At 48.0% G+C, this 21,061-nt stretch overlaps 1 protein-coding gene across 1 annotated transcript in view; it reads right to left on the bottom strand.

The window, feature by feature from the left end:
* The window catches only part of ERBB2 (erb-b2 receptor tyrosine kinase 2), a 408,618-nt gene that overhangs the window by 200,018 nt on the left and 187,539 nt on the right, over positions 1–21,061 (bottom strand). The window contains exon 2 of the mRNA XM_078645660.1: positions 2,815–2,966. Within this exon, the coding sequence (XP_078501786.1) occupies positions 2,815–2,966 (152 nt within the window). The remainder of the gene's footprint in view (positions 1–2,814; positions 2,967–21,061) is intronic.

Below are 21,061 nucleotides of genomic sequence, written 5' to 3'. Positions count from 1 at the left end.
AGCCCTTTAACCATGTCTTAGGCCTGACATTGCAGAGCCAGTGGGTGCAGTTTACACCTGGCAAAATAGTCCTTTTGCCAGGCTCAAACCTCCCCTTTTCATACATATAAGCCACCCCTAATGTAGGCCCTAAACAACCCACAGGGCAGGGTGCACTGTATTTAACAGGCAGGACATTTACTTTTATGTTTTATATGTCCTGGTAGTGGAAAATTCTGAAAGTCGTTTTTCACTACTACAATGCCTATATTTAATTTCCAAAATGGAAGATATAAATGATTCATGTTTGGTGTCTCTGGAATATCAATTTAAAATCCAAACTTAGGGTGAAGTCAGATTTGAAATTGCAATTCTGAGAATGTCACTTTTAGAAAGTTGGTATTTTCTTACTTTAGTAATTTGGTGCCTGCTGCCTGTCTCTGATCACATTTGGGGTGTGACTTGACGGGCCATCCTGGCAGGATGGGAGGGAGAAGCTGAACCCAGCCTCACTTTCATCCAAATAGGCTGTGTTCTGTCCCTGCACAAACGGCTGCATACCCCCCTGCAGTGAGTCTGGAGCCAGGGCAGGAAGGGTGGGGGCTTTGTTCACTTCAAAGACCTGTCTTTGAAGTCTCCTCCACTTCAAAGGCACTACTGGGTATAAATGGACCTGAGACACCACTATTTCAGGATACTTCTGGCCCTGTGGATACTCTGCCATGAAGAAGGACTGTTGTGCTACCGAAAGACAGCCACTCTGCTGAACTGCTGCTCTGCTGATAACCTGCTTTGCTGCGCTGACTTGCTGGCCTGCTCTCCTCCTGCCAGTGAGAGAAGGAGGTGCCACCCCAGTCCGGGTCCCTAGGAAGTGGGCCTAAGGTGCTTGCCAGTGGAACTGACGCATCTTCTCTGCTGAGCGACGCATCTTGAGCATAACCAACGCATCTCTTCGGCTGAGCTGCGCATCACTGAGCAGAACTGATGCATTGTCGCTATTGCATGGTTTGGACCCATCGCAAAAGACTCGCATCTTTGCAGCATCCTGCATCTTGGAACCAATGCATCGCCTTCGCGGCACAAGCTCCTCGCATCCCTTGTCAATGGCAGCCTTGACGCTGCCACCGAACTCTCATCGCAGCTTCACCACTCATCGAGACTGATGCATCAGCTCGGCTGCGCCTTAAATCCTCGACACATCGCAAGCAATGTCGACAGGATCCTTAACACATCAGAACCTTGCACTGGAGCCTCAATGCATCTCAGAACTGACGCATTGCCTCTGCTGCACAACGCACATTCGACGCGAATCCACGCAATGCCTTGCAACCAGGATTTTAGGTCATTTTTTCAGTGCCGGTATCCCCACCTCACTCAATCGCGGTCAGCTTAAATTTCTGACTTTGTGTACAATATGTAAATAAAAAAGTCTATTTTTTTGCAATTGAATATAGTATGTTTTAATGTCTTTAAATGCATTAAATATAGACGTTATTATTGAATAATGTACACTTCCTTTATTCTGTTATGTATGTTTTTTTTTTTTACTTTGGCTTACTGGTTTTAGGCAGAAAAATTCTAAATGGGAATTGAAATATGCATAATATAAATGAGGGATGCTTTGCATTATATAAATATATGGCAATTTATTTTTGTATTGTGTATAAAAGTATCCTAGTTATACAAGTCAAAATGTATATGTACTTGCACTGAGAAGAAATATTTATGCATTTGTACAGATATGGTTGTATCTTATTTTATACAAAACGATATGGACAGTGGACCACTTTTACACACTCAAAGCACCAACCCAAATGTCACCAATATTTATATATACTTATTCTTTCGAATTGCGTGCAATTTTCAAATACTCCCTGCCCTGAGAGTATATCCCAAGTCCTTGGGAAAAATCAATGTTATACCAAACTTTGAAAAGCACCGCCAACAAATTTTTACCACATTGAGGGAACAGACTCGTATCCCATTTCGACACTTTGATTTGGAATATATGCACGGCTGATGACACTTATTGCGCCCTGAAGAAGTTCCGCTTGACGGAACGAAACGCGTTGGCTGGTACCTCAAATGGATCATTAAAGGAATTTTGAACTTTTTTGTAATCACGGATACAGCGTCTTTCATTTGAAACACTCTTGTTTATAGACTTTATCAACCATATATGGTGGAGATCCAAATTTGTTGGCGGTGCTTTTCAAAGTTTGGTATAACATGGTTGTATCTTATGACTTTTTCCCATGGACAAATGCTATTGTGTCGTTACAACTCTGCTATATGGATATTAGGTGTGTATGAAGCTTTGTGGAATGTGTGGCTATTAGCGTGAACCTTATGTTTACGTGATACAAAATAGGTACTTTTGAATTCTTGTAAAGGTTTCTATTGGTGGACTATAAATTATGTCACATAATGATTGAATATAAGTTGTGTGACACTTTAGTAAAGCCTATGGGTGTAGGTAAAAAGTTGGAGGATCAATGGGACATGCCACTGTGTGATTTTTCTCACTCTGCATTTTTCCAGTTTGTGTGGATGAATAAAGGCTTTTGTACACTTGCACATCTGGTTTGAAGCGAGCTTTGTTGCTGGCATTTTAATACGGAGTCATCAAAATACCTCTGCAGCTTTATCTTGTCTCACGCCTCTTTACCATGTCCCCTATCACATACGTTCCCTTTCTTGTCCCCTCCATTCAGTCACAAACTTACACACCCATTACCTATCACATGTTGGCCCTTGGGTCCCCTATACTCTTTCATATGGTCGCCCCCATGTCCAGTACACCCAGTCATATGCTCTCCCTTCCTCTAGACTCACCTTGAGGAAGGACAGGTCATCGTGTTCTTGCAAGTACGTCAGCTCTAGGTTGCCTTGCACGACCTGGCAGTCAGTGTACAGCATGCGTAGTGCTTGGAGGTGGTCTTTGAGGCTGGAAGGAACGAGCAGCTTCATGTCTGTGCCGGTACATACTGAGGAGAGAGGATAGGACCAGTTATTACAAGGTGACTGCTGGAAGCACATGTAGGTCTTACAAGATTACTGCTGGCTGCACACTGTTACAGAATCACTGCTGTCCAACTCTTACATGTTCACTGCTGGACACACAAAGCCCTTTAACAGTATCACTGCTGGGAACACAGAGACATATTACAGGATCAATAATGAACACATATGGAAGTGCTAAGGATACCTGTTCGGAACACATTAGCATGTTTTTGGCGATGGCTGTGGATGACAAATGTGCCTTTTATAGGCGCAATACTGAGGACAAACTTGTTATAGGATCACTACTAAGAACAAATGTTACAGGATGCTTACTAGGAACAACTTGACCTGCTAAAAGACTACTGCTTGAGACTTCTGTTACAGTATAACTTTTCAGAAAATATTGGCCTTTTTGAGGATCAATGTGGGTAACAAAGACCCCTCTAAAGTGTCAAAGTTTAAGAAAATATGTTACAAGATCCTTGCTTAAAGCATGTGGATCTGTTATAGGACCACTCATGTTATAGGATAATTGTTGGGAACAAACAGATACGTTGCAAGACCACTGATGAAAAAATATGAAACGATTACACAATACCTACTGGGAATAAAGATCCTCCTTATAAGATCACTGCTAAGAACCCATAAACTTGTTCCCCGTCCTGGTACAGGATCACTGCAGAGAGCAGATGGACAAGTTACAGGATAACTGTGGGAGGAACACGTGTGCCTGGTATAGACTCATTACAGGGGATGCATGAACATTTTATTTATTTTATTTATTTATGAGATTTATTGAGCGCACAAATACCTGTAGGTGTCTCGGCGCTTGTGGATAGACTGACTATGGTAGGAGTGATTGATTGAAAAGCCAAGTCTTTAGCTGCTTACGAAAGGTTAGCAAGGATGTGCTGATCTTAATTTGGTATGGTAGGCTATTCAAGAGTTTGGCGGTTGTAATTATGAAAGATCTGTCACCCCATAATACTTTCTTTGTTTTTGGGACTTCTAAGAGGCTTGCTGTGGAGGACCGTAGAGATCGTGCCGGCTTGTAGGGACATAGAGATTGTTTCAGAAAAGCCGGTTGGGAAGCGTGAATTGCTTTAAAAGCAATTCATAAGGCTTTGAATTTTGTTCTGTGTTTTACCGGCAGCCAATGGAGCTGTCTGATAACTTTGGAAATTATTTTGAACTTAGGTGTCCCTGCAATCAGTCTGACTGCCGCATTCTGCACCAGCTGCAGCTTGTTCATTACTCTTTCTTTGGCGTTAACAAGGAGTCTGTTGCAGTAGTCGATGCGTGCCATCACCAGAGTTTTAATCATGTTGATAGGGAGGTAGGGGAGAAGTTTCCTAATTATTCTTATAGTGAGAACGAGGAGGAAACCACCGCGTTTGCATGATGCATAAATGACAGTTTACTGTCAAAAATGACCCCCAGGTTTCTAACCTTGGCAACGGGGGTGGGAGGAGGTCCAAGATCTGCTGGCCACCACGTGGGAGACCAGGCCGGAGAGAGATTGCCGAAGTAACTACTATAATGGGAAGGAACCCGCACAGCTTGATAAGTCACAGGTTGAGAGGCAATAGAGAGGTGTAGTGTGCTGCTAGAGTAAAACACTGTCTGGCCTGGCAGTGTGGAATCCGAAGGAACTAATACAAAGCTCTCTCAGCAAGGAGAGAGCAACTCTGAGCACTACGAAGGAGACCCACAGGTCTTATTCCTTAAATCAAAGAGTCAATCTTGAGGTAAACAACAAAATCATCCAAAGATCAAATTCTTTATTTTTCAAGGTGTAAATGATGTTGAATCATCAATCAACGAGTCATATGTTCAATGACATGTCTCCATTATTGAAAACGTTTTAAACGTTGATCACACATCCCGATGCATTTCGGGCACCGCCCTTCTTCAGGGGATTACTCTACAAAACAATCCAAAATAAATACTGTTCAAATACACAGCTATATGGAATCAAGAATGCATAGTATCGAGTGTTCATACAAAGTCCAAATTAATAAAGAACTAAAGAAGCTAAATGGTGAGTACACCTTCACCCGAAGAAGCCGTGTCCCAAAGGGTGTGAAATACGTCGTAATAAGTAAGAAACAGTCACCAAAGGAGTCGTGTACCGCTCAACAAGGTAAATAAATATAAAAAAGTGCGTGTATCCAGTAAGTGTAAATAAACCAAGATAGCGTGCAAAAATGTGAACCAGCATCGGAGTCAAACGATGTAAAAATCATTACGCGGGTGCCGCATGCACAGTCCAAAGTCTAATATATTCCCAGGTGGGTTACTTACAGAAGGTGTACAGATACGAGCTCCGCGGGCTGCCGCAGAGATCAGGTTGAACCGGAACTGAAACTGGTCCCCGGTAAACTAAGCCGTGTGTGTAAACAAAATGAAAAACGGACAACCCAGTAGGGATAGAACTGTGGATAAACATAAAAGACTGGTAAACGAAAGGGTGGAGGTCAGAAGAAAGACTCTTCACCAAAAGGGGTGAAAATATCAGTAAAACATAAAGAAAAGTTACAAATGAAGATAAAGAGGAAAATAAAAAAGAAGAAGGTTCATGGCAAATGACAATATAAAATAACAGTATGAAATAAATGCATTACAGATAACAATGTGGCACAATTGAAATTTCTGATCTTGGAACAAGTCAAGGTTACATTTAACAACAAGAACACATTACTGAAACGAGAGAACTTTTGGATCCGTTTTATGTCCACCATGGTGCCCGATGGGCTCAATGATCGGATGGAATTTCTTTGTTATCTGTAATGCATTTATTTCATACTGTTATTTTATATTGTCATTTGCCATGAACCTTCTTCTTTTTTATTTTCCTCTTTATCTTCATTTGTAACTTTTCTTTATGTTTTACTGATATTTTCACCCCTTTTGGTGAAGAGTCTTTCTTCTGACCTCCACCCTTTCGTTTACCAGTCTTTTATGTTTATCCACAGTTCTATCCCTACTGGGTTGTCCGTTTTTCATTTTGTTTACACACACGGCTTAGTTTACCGGGGACCAGTTTCAGTTCCGGTTCAACCTGATCTCTGCGGCAGCCCGCGGAGCTCGTATCTGTACACCTTCTGTAAGTAACCCACCTGGGAATATATTAGACTTTGGACTGTGCATGCGGCACCCGCGTAATGATTTTTACATCGTTTGACTCCGATGCTGGTTCACATTTTTGCACGCTATCTTGGTTTATTTACACTTACTGGATACACGCACTTTTTTATATTTATTTACCTTGTTGAGCGGTACACGACTCCTTTGGTGACTGTTTCTTACTTATTACGACGTATTTCACACCCTTTGGGACACGGCTTCTTCGGGTGAAGGTGTACTCACCATTTAGCTTCTTTAGTTCTTTATTAATTTGGACTTTGTATGAACATTCGATACTATGCATTCTTTTTTATATATATTTTTATTATTTAACAGTAAGACAAGAGTAGGCAATACAAACATCAGGTGCTTCGCAATAAAACACAGAAGAAGGATCAGGTGGGGGAATTATACAAACAATAATCACTGTAGGAAGTAAAAGGCCACAGGAACGCATAGCAGAAACAGTAAATAGGCGATCTATGAGTCAAGCAAAGCAATCCCACCCGCGCGACCTCGTCCACAATGCTACAGGATAATTGAGTCAGCGAAGACACCTGGACAATAAAGGATTCGCGAAAGATAAACAGTCCATCTCTCGTAGAAGGAAAGGGGAAAAGAAAAGGGGCCATAGAACATAAAAAAGGCAAAATAAAAAACCCCACCCCTAACCCCCCGCCCTGCACCCCTGCAATGGCTACGGCCTAACCCCCACTAGCAGCGTGCCTGTCGCCCAAGAGCTACCCTAAGGGAAGGGAAAAGAAAAAGCGGAGGAGGAGAAAGCAGACACACTCCCGGTCTCCCATACCCCCCGCCAACAGCGACCACCCGGAGACATGATAAAATCAATATTCAGCAATGATACAAACCAGTCAAGGGAGGATAAACAACAGCCACCCAATTCCCATCACAATATAGGCACAACCCCGGCATTACGAAAAGCTAGCATGTCGAAACCCAGCGAGAGAGTTCAGCCCTGGCCAGTACGGTCCGTCAGAAGAGACATTGCCACTCGAGCCGCCATTTTGATGGAAAAGGCAAAGCGTCCACAAAAGTTCTTTTAAGCATAAGAGGATCGAAAACAGGATAAAAGTTCATGGCTCGAAGTAGGAAGGATGTCCAAGAACAGCGAGCATCCGAAACCATCAACAAGTAAATCGTGGCTACATGGAAGGTCGTCCACAGATGTGATATGTGGCAGCAGGGTCAGGCAAAAGACGCTAGCGAGAAGTACTGGCTGGCTCGCCGGTAATAGGGAACCATCAAGATTCATAAATTCCGGGTTATGCACAGGGACCTCGACCTCTGAGATGCAGTGCACCGCTGGTACCATCTCCAGCTGGAAACCAAACGAGGTGTCGATCCCAGATTCCAGGATACCGTCCACTTTCACCATCAGTGTACGGAACACAGCGACTGTGTGCGAATGGAGCGCCCCAATGGCGGCCACAACGGCCCGTAGCGATGGCGTGCCCTCCGTCCGCTCCATCCCCTCTCAGTAGGAGACAAAGCCGGATTCGGACCCCGGCTGCTCCGGAGTCACAGGCCACGCGAATCCGATCACAAATAATGGGCGCTCCTCGTCTTATAGAACACACCGTCGCCGGCAGAGAGGACCCCGGCCCGTCGACCCCGAGGGGGTAGCTAGGTCTCCGGGCACCGGGCCCCCACCACAGCAATCGGCGTAGCACGATGGCGTGTCCCGGGGATGGATCGGTCAGAGGATCGTCAGGAAAAATCAACAATTCAGGCACTCTTCGGGAGACCGGGCTCAGTCCAGGTCTGACGGCCGATGTTGTTCAACTCTGACTAGTCCAGAAATCGAGGCCCCGGCTTCCACACGTTGTTAGGCCGAGAATGGAAACACGGCGTGTCTTCGCCAGCCGATAAGGTAGAAATCTCGGGAGTGCACCTCCGGAATCAGTAGACCTTCATAGACAAGGAAATCAGGTGTAAGGGCAGGATGAAAGACAGGATAATCGAGCTGCAGGCGGAGGTCGGCGGAGCCGGGAGCTTACGCGGCCATCTTGATTCGTAGCGTAGCTCCTCCTCGATACTATGCATTCTTGATTCCATATAGCTGTGTATTTGAACAGTATTTATTTTGGATTGTTTTGTAGAGTAATCCCCTGAAGAAGGGCGGTGCCCGAAATGCATCGGGATGTGTGATCAACGTTTAAAACGTTTTCAATAATGGAGACATGTCATTGAACATATGACTCGTTGATTGATGATTCAGCATCATTTACACCTTGAAAAATAAAGAATTTGAACTTTGGATGATTTTGTTGTTTACCTCAAGATTGACTCTTTGATTTAAGGAATAAGACCTGTGGGTCTCCTTCGTAGTGCTCAGAGTTGCTCTCTCCTTGCTGAGAGAGCTTTGTATTAGAGATTGCCGAAGACCATCACCTCCGTTTTATCCGAGTTTAGTTTAAGGCAATTATCGGTCATCCACTCACTTATTGCAAGCATTCCGAGTTGGAAATTGTGGGCCATTTTCTGACCATTGTTATAAACCGCCAGCACCAGTTGAGTATCGTCTGCGTATGATATTAAAGCCAGATGATGTGATTTAATGATCCTTGCCAAGTCAGACAGATAGATGTTAAAAAGTGTCGGACTTAGCGAGGATCCCTGGGGAACACCACAAGGTAAGACTAATGGTCACGACTTAAATTTGCCAAAAGATACGGACTGTTCGCGATTAGCAAGGAAGGAGGAGAGAAGGGATACAGCACTTTGTGATATTCCTGTTGCCATGACACAGTCGATCAAAGTAACATGATCGACCGTGTCGAAAGCCGCAGAGAGGTCAAGCAATATGAGGCCTGCAGCCCCCCACCATCTAAAATCATCCTGATTTCGTCGGAAGCTTTAATTAGGGCGGTTTCTGTGCCACGTCCTTTCCTGAATCCGAATTGAGAGTCATCTAAACAGTTGTTATGATCAATATAGTCCGAGATCTGCACGTTCATGATTTCTTCCACAATTTTAGCTGGAAATGGGAGGCAGGCTATGGGCCTGGAGCTGGTGAAATTAGTGGGATTGAGAGTGCTTTTTTTGATTAGAGGTTTGATAACAGTTTTTTCGAGATGGAAGGGAATACACCCGATTTGAACATAGCATTAAAGATCTCAGTAAGCTTGTGGCCAATAATCTCAGGTGATAGTTTTAGTATAGATGGAGGGCAAGGATCATCCGGGGAGCCAGAGTTGATGGTAGTAAGAAGGTGGGATACCAATTCTGGGGATACCTGGCTAAAATTCTGGAAAGTCAGATTAGCTTTGGTGTCAATAGCAGAGATCGCAGTTTCAAGACTGTGTTTAGGAACTATTGGTGAGGGTGGTAAAAGGAGGAGGTCAGTGGGAGTTTGTGTCTTAAAATGCGAGTAGATAGCAGACTTTTCCTTGGAAATAAGTTACCAAGGAATCACACATATCTTGAGTAGGATCTACAGAGGCAGATTTGTCTTGTCCCGATAGATGTGTGACAACCTGGTAGAGGCGTTTAACTGAATCGTGCGCCGAATCAATTTGACTGCTGTAAAATTTACTTTCTTTAAGGATGCCAAATGTTTTTATTTGGTTAGTTTTTGTTTGTAGCATAATCTCTCACCAGGATCGTAGTGTAGTCGCCATTTACGTTCTTGCCATCTGCAACTTTGTTTTTCAAGCCTGAGGGTCTGGTTGAACCAGGGGGCAGAACTTGAGACCCTGTTAGTAGATCTTTTCTATGTGGGCACTATTACATTAACTGTATCTTGAATCCAGCTAGTGTAATTAATGGCTGCCATCTCGGGATCGGAGATAACAGATATCTGAGAGGCATGCAGTTTAGAGTTGAATTCGGCCACATCAATACTCTTCCATGCTTTAAAATTTGTGGTGGTGAGGGGTTTAGTGGGCAAAATGGAGCTAGTCATTGTTTTAATATCGAATAGGACCACTGAATGGTCCGTCCATGTTAAAGGGAGGGTATCTTCTATGGTAAGTAAGTTATGGTTGGAGAAAAGGCCGTCTAGTGTGTGGCACGCGGAGTGAGTCGGGGATTGAACTAATTGCCTAAGGCCTACCGCTTCATTTTTAGACAGGAGGGCCATAGTGTCAGGATTGTCATGAGCCTCCAGATGGAAATTAAAATCTCCCAAGATGGTGAAATTGTTTTCCCCTGCCACAGGTTCAAGGAGGTAGCCCAAAGTGGACAGAAAAGCAGTTCGAGGACCCGGGGGGCGATAAAGAAGAATGTCTTTGAATGAGTTTGAGTAAGGAGTTAAAAAGGTAAAGTTAACTGCTTCACAGGTAGAGGTTGGGACGGGTTCTGTCCGCAGTGTGAAGTTGTTGCGATGAATAATGGCGAGGCCTCCTCCTTTTTTGGGGGTTCTATCGAGCCTAATGTTCGTGAAGCACTCAGGGGATGCTGTGGCAATATCTGGACCACATGAAGGATCTCCCCAGGTTTCCGTTAGAAAAAGGATATCTAGCTTCCAACTTTCAATGATGTTAGCAATTTCATATTTGTGTTTTGGTAATGATCCTACATTGATGAGAGCTGAACGAATGATTTTAGGTGCTACGTTTTTTCATATCCTGTGGGAGTCCGAGAGTGAGCATGTTCCATTAGTGTGAATGAACAGGTGGAACAGATAGAGGGGGAATGCCTTAATCGGTCTACATCAATGGTCTTACAGCTGTGAAGGGGCCAATTCATTGCTTTGAGTTGCTCCAGGTTATATGATAGTGTGGAGGGGCGAGAATCTTGTACGAAACCGGCAGGGGGGTGGCCCTTGGCCCGGTCCAGGTGCGGACGGGCGCAGACGGGCTTGCCTTTGGCGAGCCTTCGGCGCGCTGCCGGCGCGTCCGCTGCGCGTGATGGGTGACATGGTGTTTAAGTACTGAGGGAGCGGCAGACTAGCCTGCTAACCTTCGTACTTTCCGAGCGGAAGTGAGTGACTTGCCGGTATTGGCTTCCATCCACACAAACTGCAAACAGCGGTGGACCGGGGAAGTCAAGGAGCAGTGAGTACAAATTCAAATTAAATTTGTAAAAGATACACAGTGCGCAGTTAAAAAACACAATCAATCAGGCATGCGTCAGGAGCGAGATGCCAGAAGCTCCTTACATGTTGGTCTTCCGTGTTACCATGCAATCGGGTCTAACCAGGGCAAGCAGCCGGAATGACGTGCTTAAGTACTGAGTACCGAGGGAGCAGCAGACTAGCCTGCTAACCTTCGTACTTTCAGACCGGAAGTGAGTGACTTGCCGGTATTGGCTTCCATCCACACAAACTGCAAGCAGCGGTGGACTGGGGAAGTCAAGGAGCAGTGAGTACAAATTCAAATTAAATTTGTAAAAGATACACAGTGCGCAGTTAAAAAACACAATCAATCAGGCATGCGTCAGGAGCTAGATGCCAGAAGCTTCTTACATGTTGATCTTCCGTGTTACTGTGTTACCATGCATTCGGGTCTATTTTATAGGATAACTGCTCAGAAAGTTACAGGATCACTCAGAACAAGCACCAAGTGAGCTCGGAGAATGCTCAAGCACAAACCGTGGTGTAAGAGGCTCCAACCAAGTAAAGAATCGCTTTGAACTAGGCATGGGAAGGATATGTTTTTTCTTTCCAAGGTGGACAGTTAAATAATAAAGAATTTAGCATTTTGAAACCTTAAACGTGATCTGATTTAATTGGAGGGCCTGTGGTATATTAGGTGCTTCTTTTAAATATAGTTGAACACATGTTTGTCCTCTATGCCTATAACACAGACATCCTCCAAGTTAGTGTAAAGCACGTGCCCTCTTCATCACAAAGTGCGTATTACCTAGGGTTGCAATAACTTCTATGGAGTTTAAAAATGGGATTTCTCGTAGGTACTCTAGTGTTAAAGGAATTTGCTAGTACGCACAGTCAAAAGTGCTCACTTCTGAAAGGCCCCTAATTATCAATGGGATCCTTACATAGTGGAGTAGGGTGGAATCTGTCTTGGTGACACTACTGAGGCCTTGTTATCCATCACAAACCCTCAATTGGGTCGACACTGCCTTTGGGTGTAGTATGATTGGTGTTATCGCCCAGCGCCAGGACCCCTGGCCCTCGCCGATGCAAGACGACCCGACAGACCTACGACGCCGCCGCCCTCAATGCCGGCCGGAAACCCGCCTGCTGCCGAGCCACACCGAAACGCACCCACGGATCCTTCACCTGCAAAAGCTGCAAGTTCACCTGCCTACGAACCTGCACCGCACCCGCCAAGCCAAAGACCAGCAGCAACCACCTGAAGTGCATCCTGCTCAACACCCGCTCCGTCCACAGACACGCCGTGGAACTCTGGAACCTCCTCGACACAACATCACCCGACATCGCCTTCCTCACGGAAACCTAGATGAACGCCTCCTCAGCCCCCGACATCGCCATCGCCATCCCGGACGGGTACAAGATCATCAGGAGGGACCGCATCAACCAGACCGGAGGAGGCATCGCCATCGTCCACAAGAACACCATCCGCATCACGACCGACTCCGACGACACCTTCACCACCGCGGTACACCTCCACTTCCAGATACACACCGACCCTAAGACGACCCTCAGAGGCACCCTCGTCTACAGACGCCCGGGACCACGCACACAATTCAGCAAAGACATCGCCGACTTCATCAGCCCGCACGCCCTCCCCTCTGCCGACTACATCCTCCTAGGGGACCTCAACTTCCACTTGGAGAACAACAAGGACCGCAACACCACCGCCCTGCTGGAAAACCTCGCCAACCTCAGACTCAAGCAACTGGTCAACACCCCCACCCACTACGCCGGCCACACGCTTGATCCCGTCTTCTCTTTCAGCAAGTACATCACCTTCAGCCATGCCACCGGACTCCACTGGACCGACCACAGCTGCGTCCACTTCAGCTTCAAAAGAACCACGACCCACCACCACCCGCAACAGGTACCTCACAGGAGTTGGAGCAAGATCACCGCCGACCAGCTCACCACCTCCCTCAGCCAGAGCCCTCCCACCAGCACAACGGACCCCAACGAAGCAGCCCGCAACTTCACACAGTGGCTGACCGCCTGCGCCGACGACCTCGCACCACTCAAGAACCCTCCCAGCAGACCCAGAAGCAAGAAGGCCTCCTGGTTCTCCGACGAACTCAAGGACTCCAAGAAGAACTGCCGCACCCTCGAGAAAGCCTGGCTCCTCGACCAGACCACAGACAACATGACCGCCCTCAAACAAGCCACCTGAAAGCACCACCAGCTTATCCACACCACCAAGAAGAAATCACTAAAGGATCGACTGGACAACAACGCCCATGACAGCAAGGAACTCTTCAGCATCGTCAAGGAGTTCTCCAACTCCAGCACCGGCAACAACGACATCACTCCTTCACAAGATCTCTGCGACTCTCTCGCCTCGTTCTTCCACCGCAAGATCGCCGACATCCACAACAGCTTCGGCGCACTACCCACGCACCCAACCGTCGAACTAACGCCCCCCACCACCACCCTCCGCACCTGGACCACAGTGACCACCGAAGACACAGCCCACACGATGAACACCATCCACTCCGGATCTCCGACCGACCCCTGCCCCCACCACGTCTTCAACAAGGCCGACTCCACCATCGCACCCCAACTCCGGAACATCATCAACACCTCCTTCAACACCGCCACCTTCATGGAGAGCTGGAAGCATGCCGAGCTCAGCGCCCTACTGAAGAAACCAACAGCAGACCCCACCGACCTCAAGAACTTCCGCCCCATCTCGCTCCTCCCTTTTCCTGCTAAAGTCATCGAGAAGATCGTCAACAGACAGCTGGCCGCCTTCCTCGAGACGAACGGATCCCTCGACCCCTCGCAGTCCGGTTTCAGAGCCAACCACAGCACCGAGACCGCCCTGATCGCAGCCACCGACGACATCCGAGCCCTGCTTGACAACGGGGAAACAGCGGCACTCATCCTCCTGGACCTCTCTGCAGCGTTCGACACTGTCTGCCACCACACCCTAGTTCAACGCCTCAGCAACATCGGCATCCAAGAGAAGGCACTGGAGTGGATCATCTCATTCCTCGCCGGAAGAACACAGAGAGTTCGCCTCCCCCCGTTTCGATTCGAGGCCACCGAAGTCATCTGCGGCGTACCACAAGGATCATCACTCAGCCCCACCCTCTTCAACGTCTACATGAGACCTCTTGCAGCCATCGCACGCCAACACAACCTCAACATCATCTCCTACGCCGACGACACCCTGCTGATCCTCTCCCTCACCAGGGACCCCGACACCGCCAGAATCAGCCTACACGAAGGGATGAAAGATGTCGCCGAGTGGATGAAGACCAGCCCCCTGAAACTGAACTCAGAGAAGACGGAAGTCCTCATCCTGGGACCATCGCCCTCCGCCTGGGACGACTCCTGGTGGCCCCCCGCCCTGGGCACCGCTCCCAAACCAACAGACCACGCACGCAACCTGGGCTTCATCCTAGACTCCTCCCTCTCGATGACCAGACAAGTCAACGCCGTCTCCTCATCTTGCTTTCACACCCTACGCATGCTCCGCAAGATCTTCCGATGGATCCCGACCGAAACCAGGAAGACGGTCACCCAGGCACTCGTCACCAGCCGACTCGACTACGGAAACACCCTCTACGCCGGAACCACAGCCAAGCTACAGAGAAGACTCCAACGCATCCAGAACGCCTCCGCCCGACTCATCCTGGACATCCCCCGACGCTGCCACATCTCCGGCCACCTGAGGGACCTGCACTGGCTCCCCGTCAACAAGAGGATCACGTTCAGGATCCTCACCCACGCACAAAAGTCTCTCCACGACCTGGGCCCCAAGTACCTCAACGACCGCCTGACCTTCTACACTCCCACCCGCCAGCTACGATCGACCAGCCACGCCCTCGCCGCCGTTCCACGCATCCGAAGAGCCACCGCCGGAGGCAGATCCTTCTCCTACCTGGCGGCCAAAACATGGAACTCCCTCCCCATCCACCTTCGACTGACCCAGGACCATCTCGCCTTCAGGAGACAACTCAAGACCTGGCTGTTCGAGCAGTAGCGGACCCCTTCCCCCAAGCGCCTTGAGACCCTCCCGGGTGAGCAGCGCGCTATACAAGTGTTATGATTGATTGATTGATTGATTGATCAATTGACCCATGCAGGGTTTCGTGGCCATTATTATCTGCATGTTGGTGACCACTGCCTTGGCAAAGCCTTGAACCTCTTCTGACATCTGGTATGTTTTTGATTTGACTGACTGTCACAGAGTAAAACATGTATATATGTATTAGAGGTCATTCTTGGGTTCAAAGACGATAATTTGCAGTACTATTTTAGTAAAACTCCAATTTCCCTGCAGCTCAGACATTAGGTTGGGGGATGGTTGCAATTCTTTTCGTGAACCACTGCAGGAGGTAATGGAGGTGCCCGAAGGTGGGAACCCCAAAGTGCTGTGCACAGGCACCGAGACGGATTTGACCATCGACCAGAGGGCCTAGCTAAAGCAGAGGGCAAATCAGCTGCAGTCGACACAGTCAAGGCACCTCTCACCTCCTTGGGGCCCAAAGGTACTCCAGAGGCAGGTGAAGACCCAATGATGGCATGCAGAGAGCAACAATATGCTCACATTTGGGTCATAGTCGCTCCGGCTCCAGGGTGGACAGGGAGGTGCATGGAGTTCCCAACCGTCAAGCGAGAGGAGGCGTGAAAGTTGGAATCTCTGCGCGGTGAAGTCTGGGGATGCTGCAACTTCGACCACCTGCGTTGGACTTACCGTGGGATGATGATTCAGAGTGACGTCCAAGGAATCAGCTACTGGACCAGGCCCACAAATGGACCATGCAGTGACTGTGAGAATTGCGCTAACTGAAGCTTCACTCGACGTTACTGCAGCACCTTAGGTTGAAGTAGACAAGCGTCGCACTCCTCTGAGTCATGGTGCTCTCCCAAGCACCACCCACAATTGGAGTGATGGTCCATGAACAATATTTGCCATCCACAAGACCCGCCAGGTTTGAACAGAAAAGCACTCAGTTTTAACGATGAAAACATCAAAGTATGCCTAAAATGGCCTGATGTAACTGCTTGTCTGGATCCGTGTTGTTATGTTATGTTATGTTATGTTATATGGGACTTTTATAGCGCAACGGCTACTCCAAAGGAGTGTCCCGGCGCTTTGTGCTCCAGACCTTGAAAGAGACTAGAGAACATAACAGTAAAAACAGAAACCAAAAAAGGGAGAGGTACACTAACCAGAGAACAGCCAAGTCTTTAGACCCTTCCTAAAGACGAGCAAGTTAGATGTGGCCCGCAAAGACAGTGGTAGGGAGTTCCATAGCTGGGGGGCAAGGAATCTAAAGGACCGACCGCCCAGTCGGGCCCTCTTTATACATGGTACCACCGCCAGAGCCAATGACTCCGATCTTAAGGATCGTGCAGGCCGGTAAAAAACCAGCCTCTTCTGGAGGTATTTTGCACCATTGGCATGCAGGGCTTTATGGGCTAAGGTCATAGCCTTAAACATTATCCTCTTCCGTATAGGAAGCCAATGGAGGGATAGAAGTAAGTTTGAGGCACTAGTACGGCGATGCAGGCCAAAAATCGCTCGTGCTGCAGCGTTCTGGGTCACCTGCATGCGCTGTAACAGATATTCTGGCAGACCCAGATACAGAACATTTGCATAATCCAATCTGGATCCAATAAGTGCCTGAACAGTTATCCTGCGATGTTCCTCGGAAAGTAGGGGAAAAAACTTTCGAAGCATCCTGAGGATCCCGAAACACGTTCCTGTAAGAGTAGCCACCTGGGATTTGAGCGAAAGCTCATTGTCAATTTTAACTCCCAGGTTCTTAGCCCATTTAGATGCCTGAGCTGGGGGGAACATGTCAGCGGGCCACCAACCATGCCAATCCGGTTCCGATGGGCATCCGAAGAAAAGTATCTCGGATTTATCCGAGTTGCACTTGAGGCTGTTAAGTTGGAACCAATTAAAAACAGCCCCAAGGCACTCTCGGATACTTTCCCCATCGAAATCTTCGCTCTTGCGGCAGGTGAACAGAAGCTGGGTGTCGTCAGCATAAGAGACGATCCGGGCCCCATAGGATTCCGCCAATGTCGCCAGAGGGGTCATGAGGATGTTAAATAGAGTAGGGCTCAATACTGAGCCCTGAGGAACTCCGACTCCCAATGGCGGCATTTCGGCAGATCCAGACGGGACCCAGATCGTCTGTCGGCGGTTGGCTAGGAAGGAGCGAAACCAGTTGAGCACCGTCCCCCCTAGACCGATGTCATGTAGCCTAGTGAGGAGATCCTCATGGGGGACGGTGTCGAACGCCGCCGACAGATCTAACATGACTAACATCACCCTGCCTCCGGTGTCCAGCACCTCCTTCACAATCTCAGAGACTTCCAGGAGCGCTGTCTCGGTGCTTAGGTTCGATCGAAAGCCCGATTGGGACTCATGGAGCAGCTCGTTCGACTCCAAGAAGTTGGAGAGCACGCTGTGAACGTGTTTCTCCAAGATTTTGGTAAGTGCTGGAAGGAGCGAGATCGGCCTGTAATTGGATGGCACTTCTGGGTCCAGGTTGGACTTCTTAATGAGAGGAATAACCATAGCCTGTTTCCAAGGAAGAGGCAAAGCTCCCTGACTCAGGGAGAGGTTAAGAATGGGATTGGCTAAGGGGTTGACAACATCTGCCATTCTCGCTAGAAATTTTGCTGGACACGGATCACGCGGTGAGCCCGATTTAAGGTTCCTCATCAAAGCTAGGGATGCGGATACCGTAAGGGGCGGGAAGTCTAACAGGACTGGGCCCGGAGTCGACAGAGGAACTGTCTCGATCGGCAAAATCTGAGGATCGTCTATTGGTCTAGGAGGAAAGGAGTCCTGTATTTGCCTAATTTTGGTGGTGAAAAAATTAGCAATGGTGTTAGCCCAGGTCTCGGCAGGGGCGTCCTGAGCTGAGGGTAAGCGCGGGGTGGTAAATTCTCGAACAATTGAAAAGATCTCCTTGCAGGAGTTTGCTGCTTCATCAATTCTTTTGGCCAAGTAGCATTTCTTGCCCTGAAGAATTAAATCATGATAGGATTTCATCATAGATTTATAGATCTGTTTAGCCTCAGTATCATAATGGGCTCTCCATGCCCGTTCTGCAACTTTACATTGTCTACGGGAATGGGCCAATTCCTCCGTAAACCAAGGGGCCGAGATCCGTTGGGTAGCAGATCTAGGTGGCTGTAATGGGGCAAGTTCATTTAATCTAGCTAGGAGCCAGGATTGCAGACTCTCAAGGTCATTATCCAGATCACCCATGTAGGACAGGGGATGATCCACCAGAGCCTGAGCTAACAGATCTGGTGTCACCCGATGGAACGCCCTGTGGCTGCTGCCCTGTAGCCTTGTAGCACTAACCGTTGGTTTCACAGTGGCAGATATTTCGAAATGGACGAGACAATGGTCAGACCATATTACCGGCAGAAGTGTAACAGCCATAATAGGTGAAGTGGAGAAGACCTGGTCAAGCGTATGACCTTTGTCATGGGTCGGGCCGAAGAGATAGGGGGACAGGCCCAGAGTAGATGTAATATCCAACAGCTTGATAGCATCTTGGTCTTGAGGATCATCCATGTGGAAATTAAAATCTCCAGCCAATAGACACTGCTCAGATCTTAGAGCAAGGACAGACAGAGCCTGCTGGAGATCATCAAAAAACGATCCCACAGGGCCTGGAGGTCTGTAAACGACAAGACCCTTCACCGCTTGCTGGGGTGATAAGGAGAGGGTAAAGGCGAGAGAGTCGGCCCCTGCGATTGTGTTTGTGTGCGTGATTGTGCACGAGAAAGATTTTTTCACAACTAGGGCGACTCCTCCTCCTCTTCCCTTGTCTCTATCTTGTCGATGGATAATATAGTCAGAGGGAATGGCTGCCATTATGTCCGGATGGGAGGACTCGTTGAGCCAAGTCTCAGTGAGCATCAGACAAGTTGGACTGGTCGTAGAGAGGAGATCAAAGATCTCCTGAGTGTGTCTATGCAGCGACCTCGTATTAAGGAGTAGGCAGAGATGTTTAATGCTACAATCCTTAATAGGACAGGTGGAACGGAGGTTGCTGGTGGGATGCCATTTACAAACAGGGCACTTATATTTACCCCTATAACGGCCTGGGAATACTGAGTGACAGGCAGCATCCACGGCTCGCAGGGAGTAGAGCTCCTGCGCGGAGTAGGAAAGCATAGTGGCCAGAAGTCCCTGCCATGCCTAACGCCTCCGGGACGCTGACGGGCGCAGACGGGCAGGACTCTGGCGCGACTCCGGCGCAGGTCCGGCGCGTCCGCAGTACGCGTCCGCTGCGCGGAGGGAGAAGGGAACTTTTTATAGCACTACTAGAGCGCAAGGGCGGAGAGTCCTACCCCCAAGATGGCAGCCGGAATGAGATCCCAGCCCTCGGCGTCAACACTCAGCCGAGGGCGGTCTAAAATCCCAAGCAGGGGAGAGGGAGCAGGCGAAGCGCTTACAAACGCTGGGAAGTCTAAGGCAAGGCAGCAGCACGCTTATAACACAAGCGCGAACATAAGCTGCACAAAAGTAAAATAAAATTGACAAGCATGAAAGTCACAACACACTCGTTTAAAATTGCCAAAGAATAGAAAAGAGACCTCCCGGCTTCCGCCTCAGGAGGGAAAGGTAAGGTAGCAGTTGTTAATCACATGCACGATGTTATAGTTCCCTTTTATAGCGCTACTAGAGCACGGAAAAGAAGAAACTGACGTCAGCGCGTCGGAGAGGCGCTTATATGAACTGCAGTGACACCGCATATGTGACGAAGTTGATATGGAGTCGTACAACACCCTCTAGCGACGCTAAGGGGCACTGTTGAAAACATTAACAGATTTGGAGAGAATTCTACGGTAAAACATCTGTGGCTAGACGTCTGTATCAGATATCTAATTAAAGAAATAATTGAATGTTTATATTTTGATGATCAGCACAAACCACAACATTAAAACAAACATAAGTGATAGTCTGCAATAATATTTAAAAAAATCTATTCCTGCCAACCTTTGTCCCATCCTGCCTCTCTTTGACTAATCCCAAACCTTTAAGACTACTACGAATTCCGAGACATCCTTTTCGAACTACCACCTCATTTTTAGGTCTCGCGACCTATCGATGCGCGCATGCGCATCGAGCGGAGCGAGAATTCAAGCGGCGAAAACATCATGAAACCACCAGCTTTTTGCTGGCGTTTTCATGGCGTTTTCATGAAGTTCATGTGAACCACGTGTTCAAACATGAACGCGCATCAGCCTCCCTCCATTTGCCGCACAGCACATCAAAGGGCTTCGCCCAGCGTGCGCTCTGCGGCTTCTCCTCCCCTAATTACGCCACACACAGCCTTCCTTTCATTTCTCCTCCCCCTCCCCAGCCAGCTTCCCCCAGGCCGTGTTCCCTCAGATATGCTATTGCATATCGTTTGCTACCTCTTGTATTTTGTTGCTCTTGATACTTGCACAACTGTCACTATTGCCTCATGTAACGTAACGTTTGCTTTTGTAACATGCTCACTTGTAATTTTTGCTTCATGTATCACTACTGCCCCATTGCCTTGGGCTCTCGCGCCCCTTTCTCCTTCTCTCAGAAACCCCTCCATCCTCATTACTAGCCTGCTGGGCGTCTGAAAGGAAACTGAGCCAACTGAACTGTGCAACATCAGGGGTGGCGAGAGGGGACGGCGATCGGCCATTAATGAATTTAACGGCAAGCCTCGCCATATCAGGGGTCTGACTGAACTATCCACTGTATCTCTGCGGTATCTATCCTTTAGCGGGCATGGAGGGGCATTTCATTACCGTTCTAACAAGTTACTCTGTGCAAATGTCTGCAGCGCTCAGAACAGAAGACTGCTGATTTCCTTTACATCAAAAGCTGGCAGGATAGCTCACTGAGGC

This window comes from Lissotriton helveticus, chromosome 5_1 (assembly GCF_964261635.1).
Source record: "Lissotriton helveticus chromosome 5_1, aLisHel1.1, whole genome shotgun sequence".
NCBI lineage: Eukaryota > Metazoa > Chordata > Amphibia > Caudata > Salamandridae > Lissotriton > Lissotriton helveticus.
The sequence above is the reverse complement of the archived record's forward strand: the minus strand, read 5'-3'. Positions and strand labels throughout refer to the sequence as shown.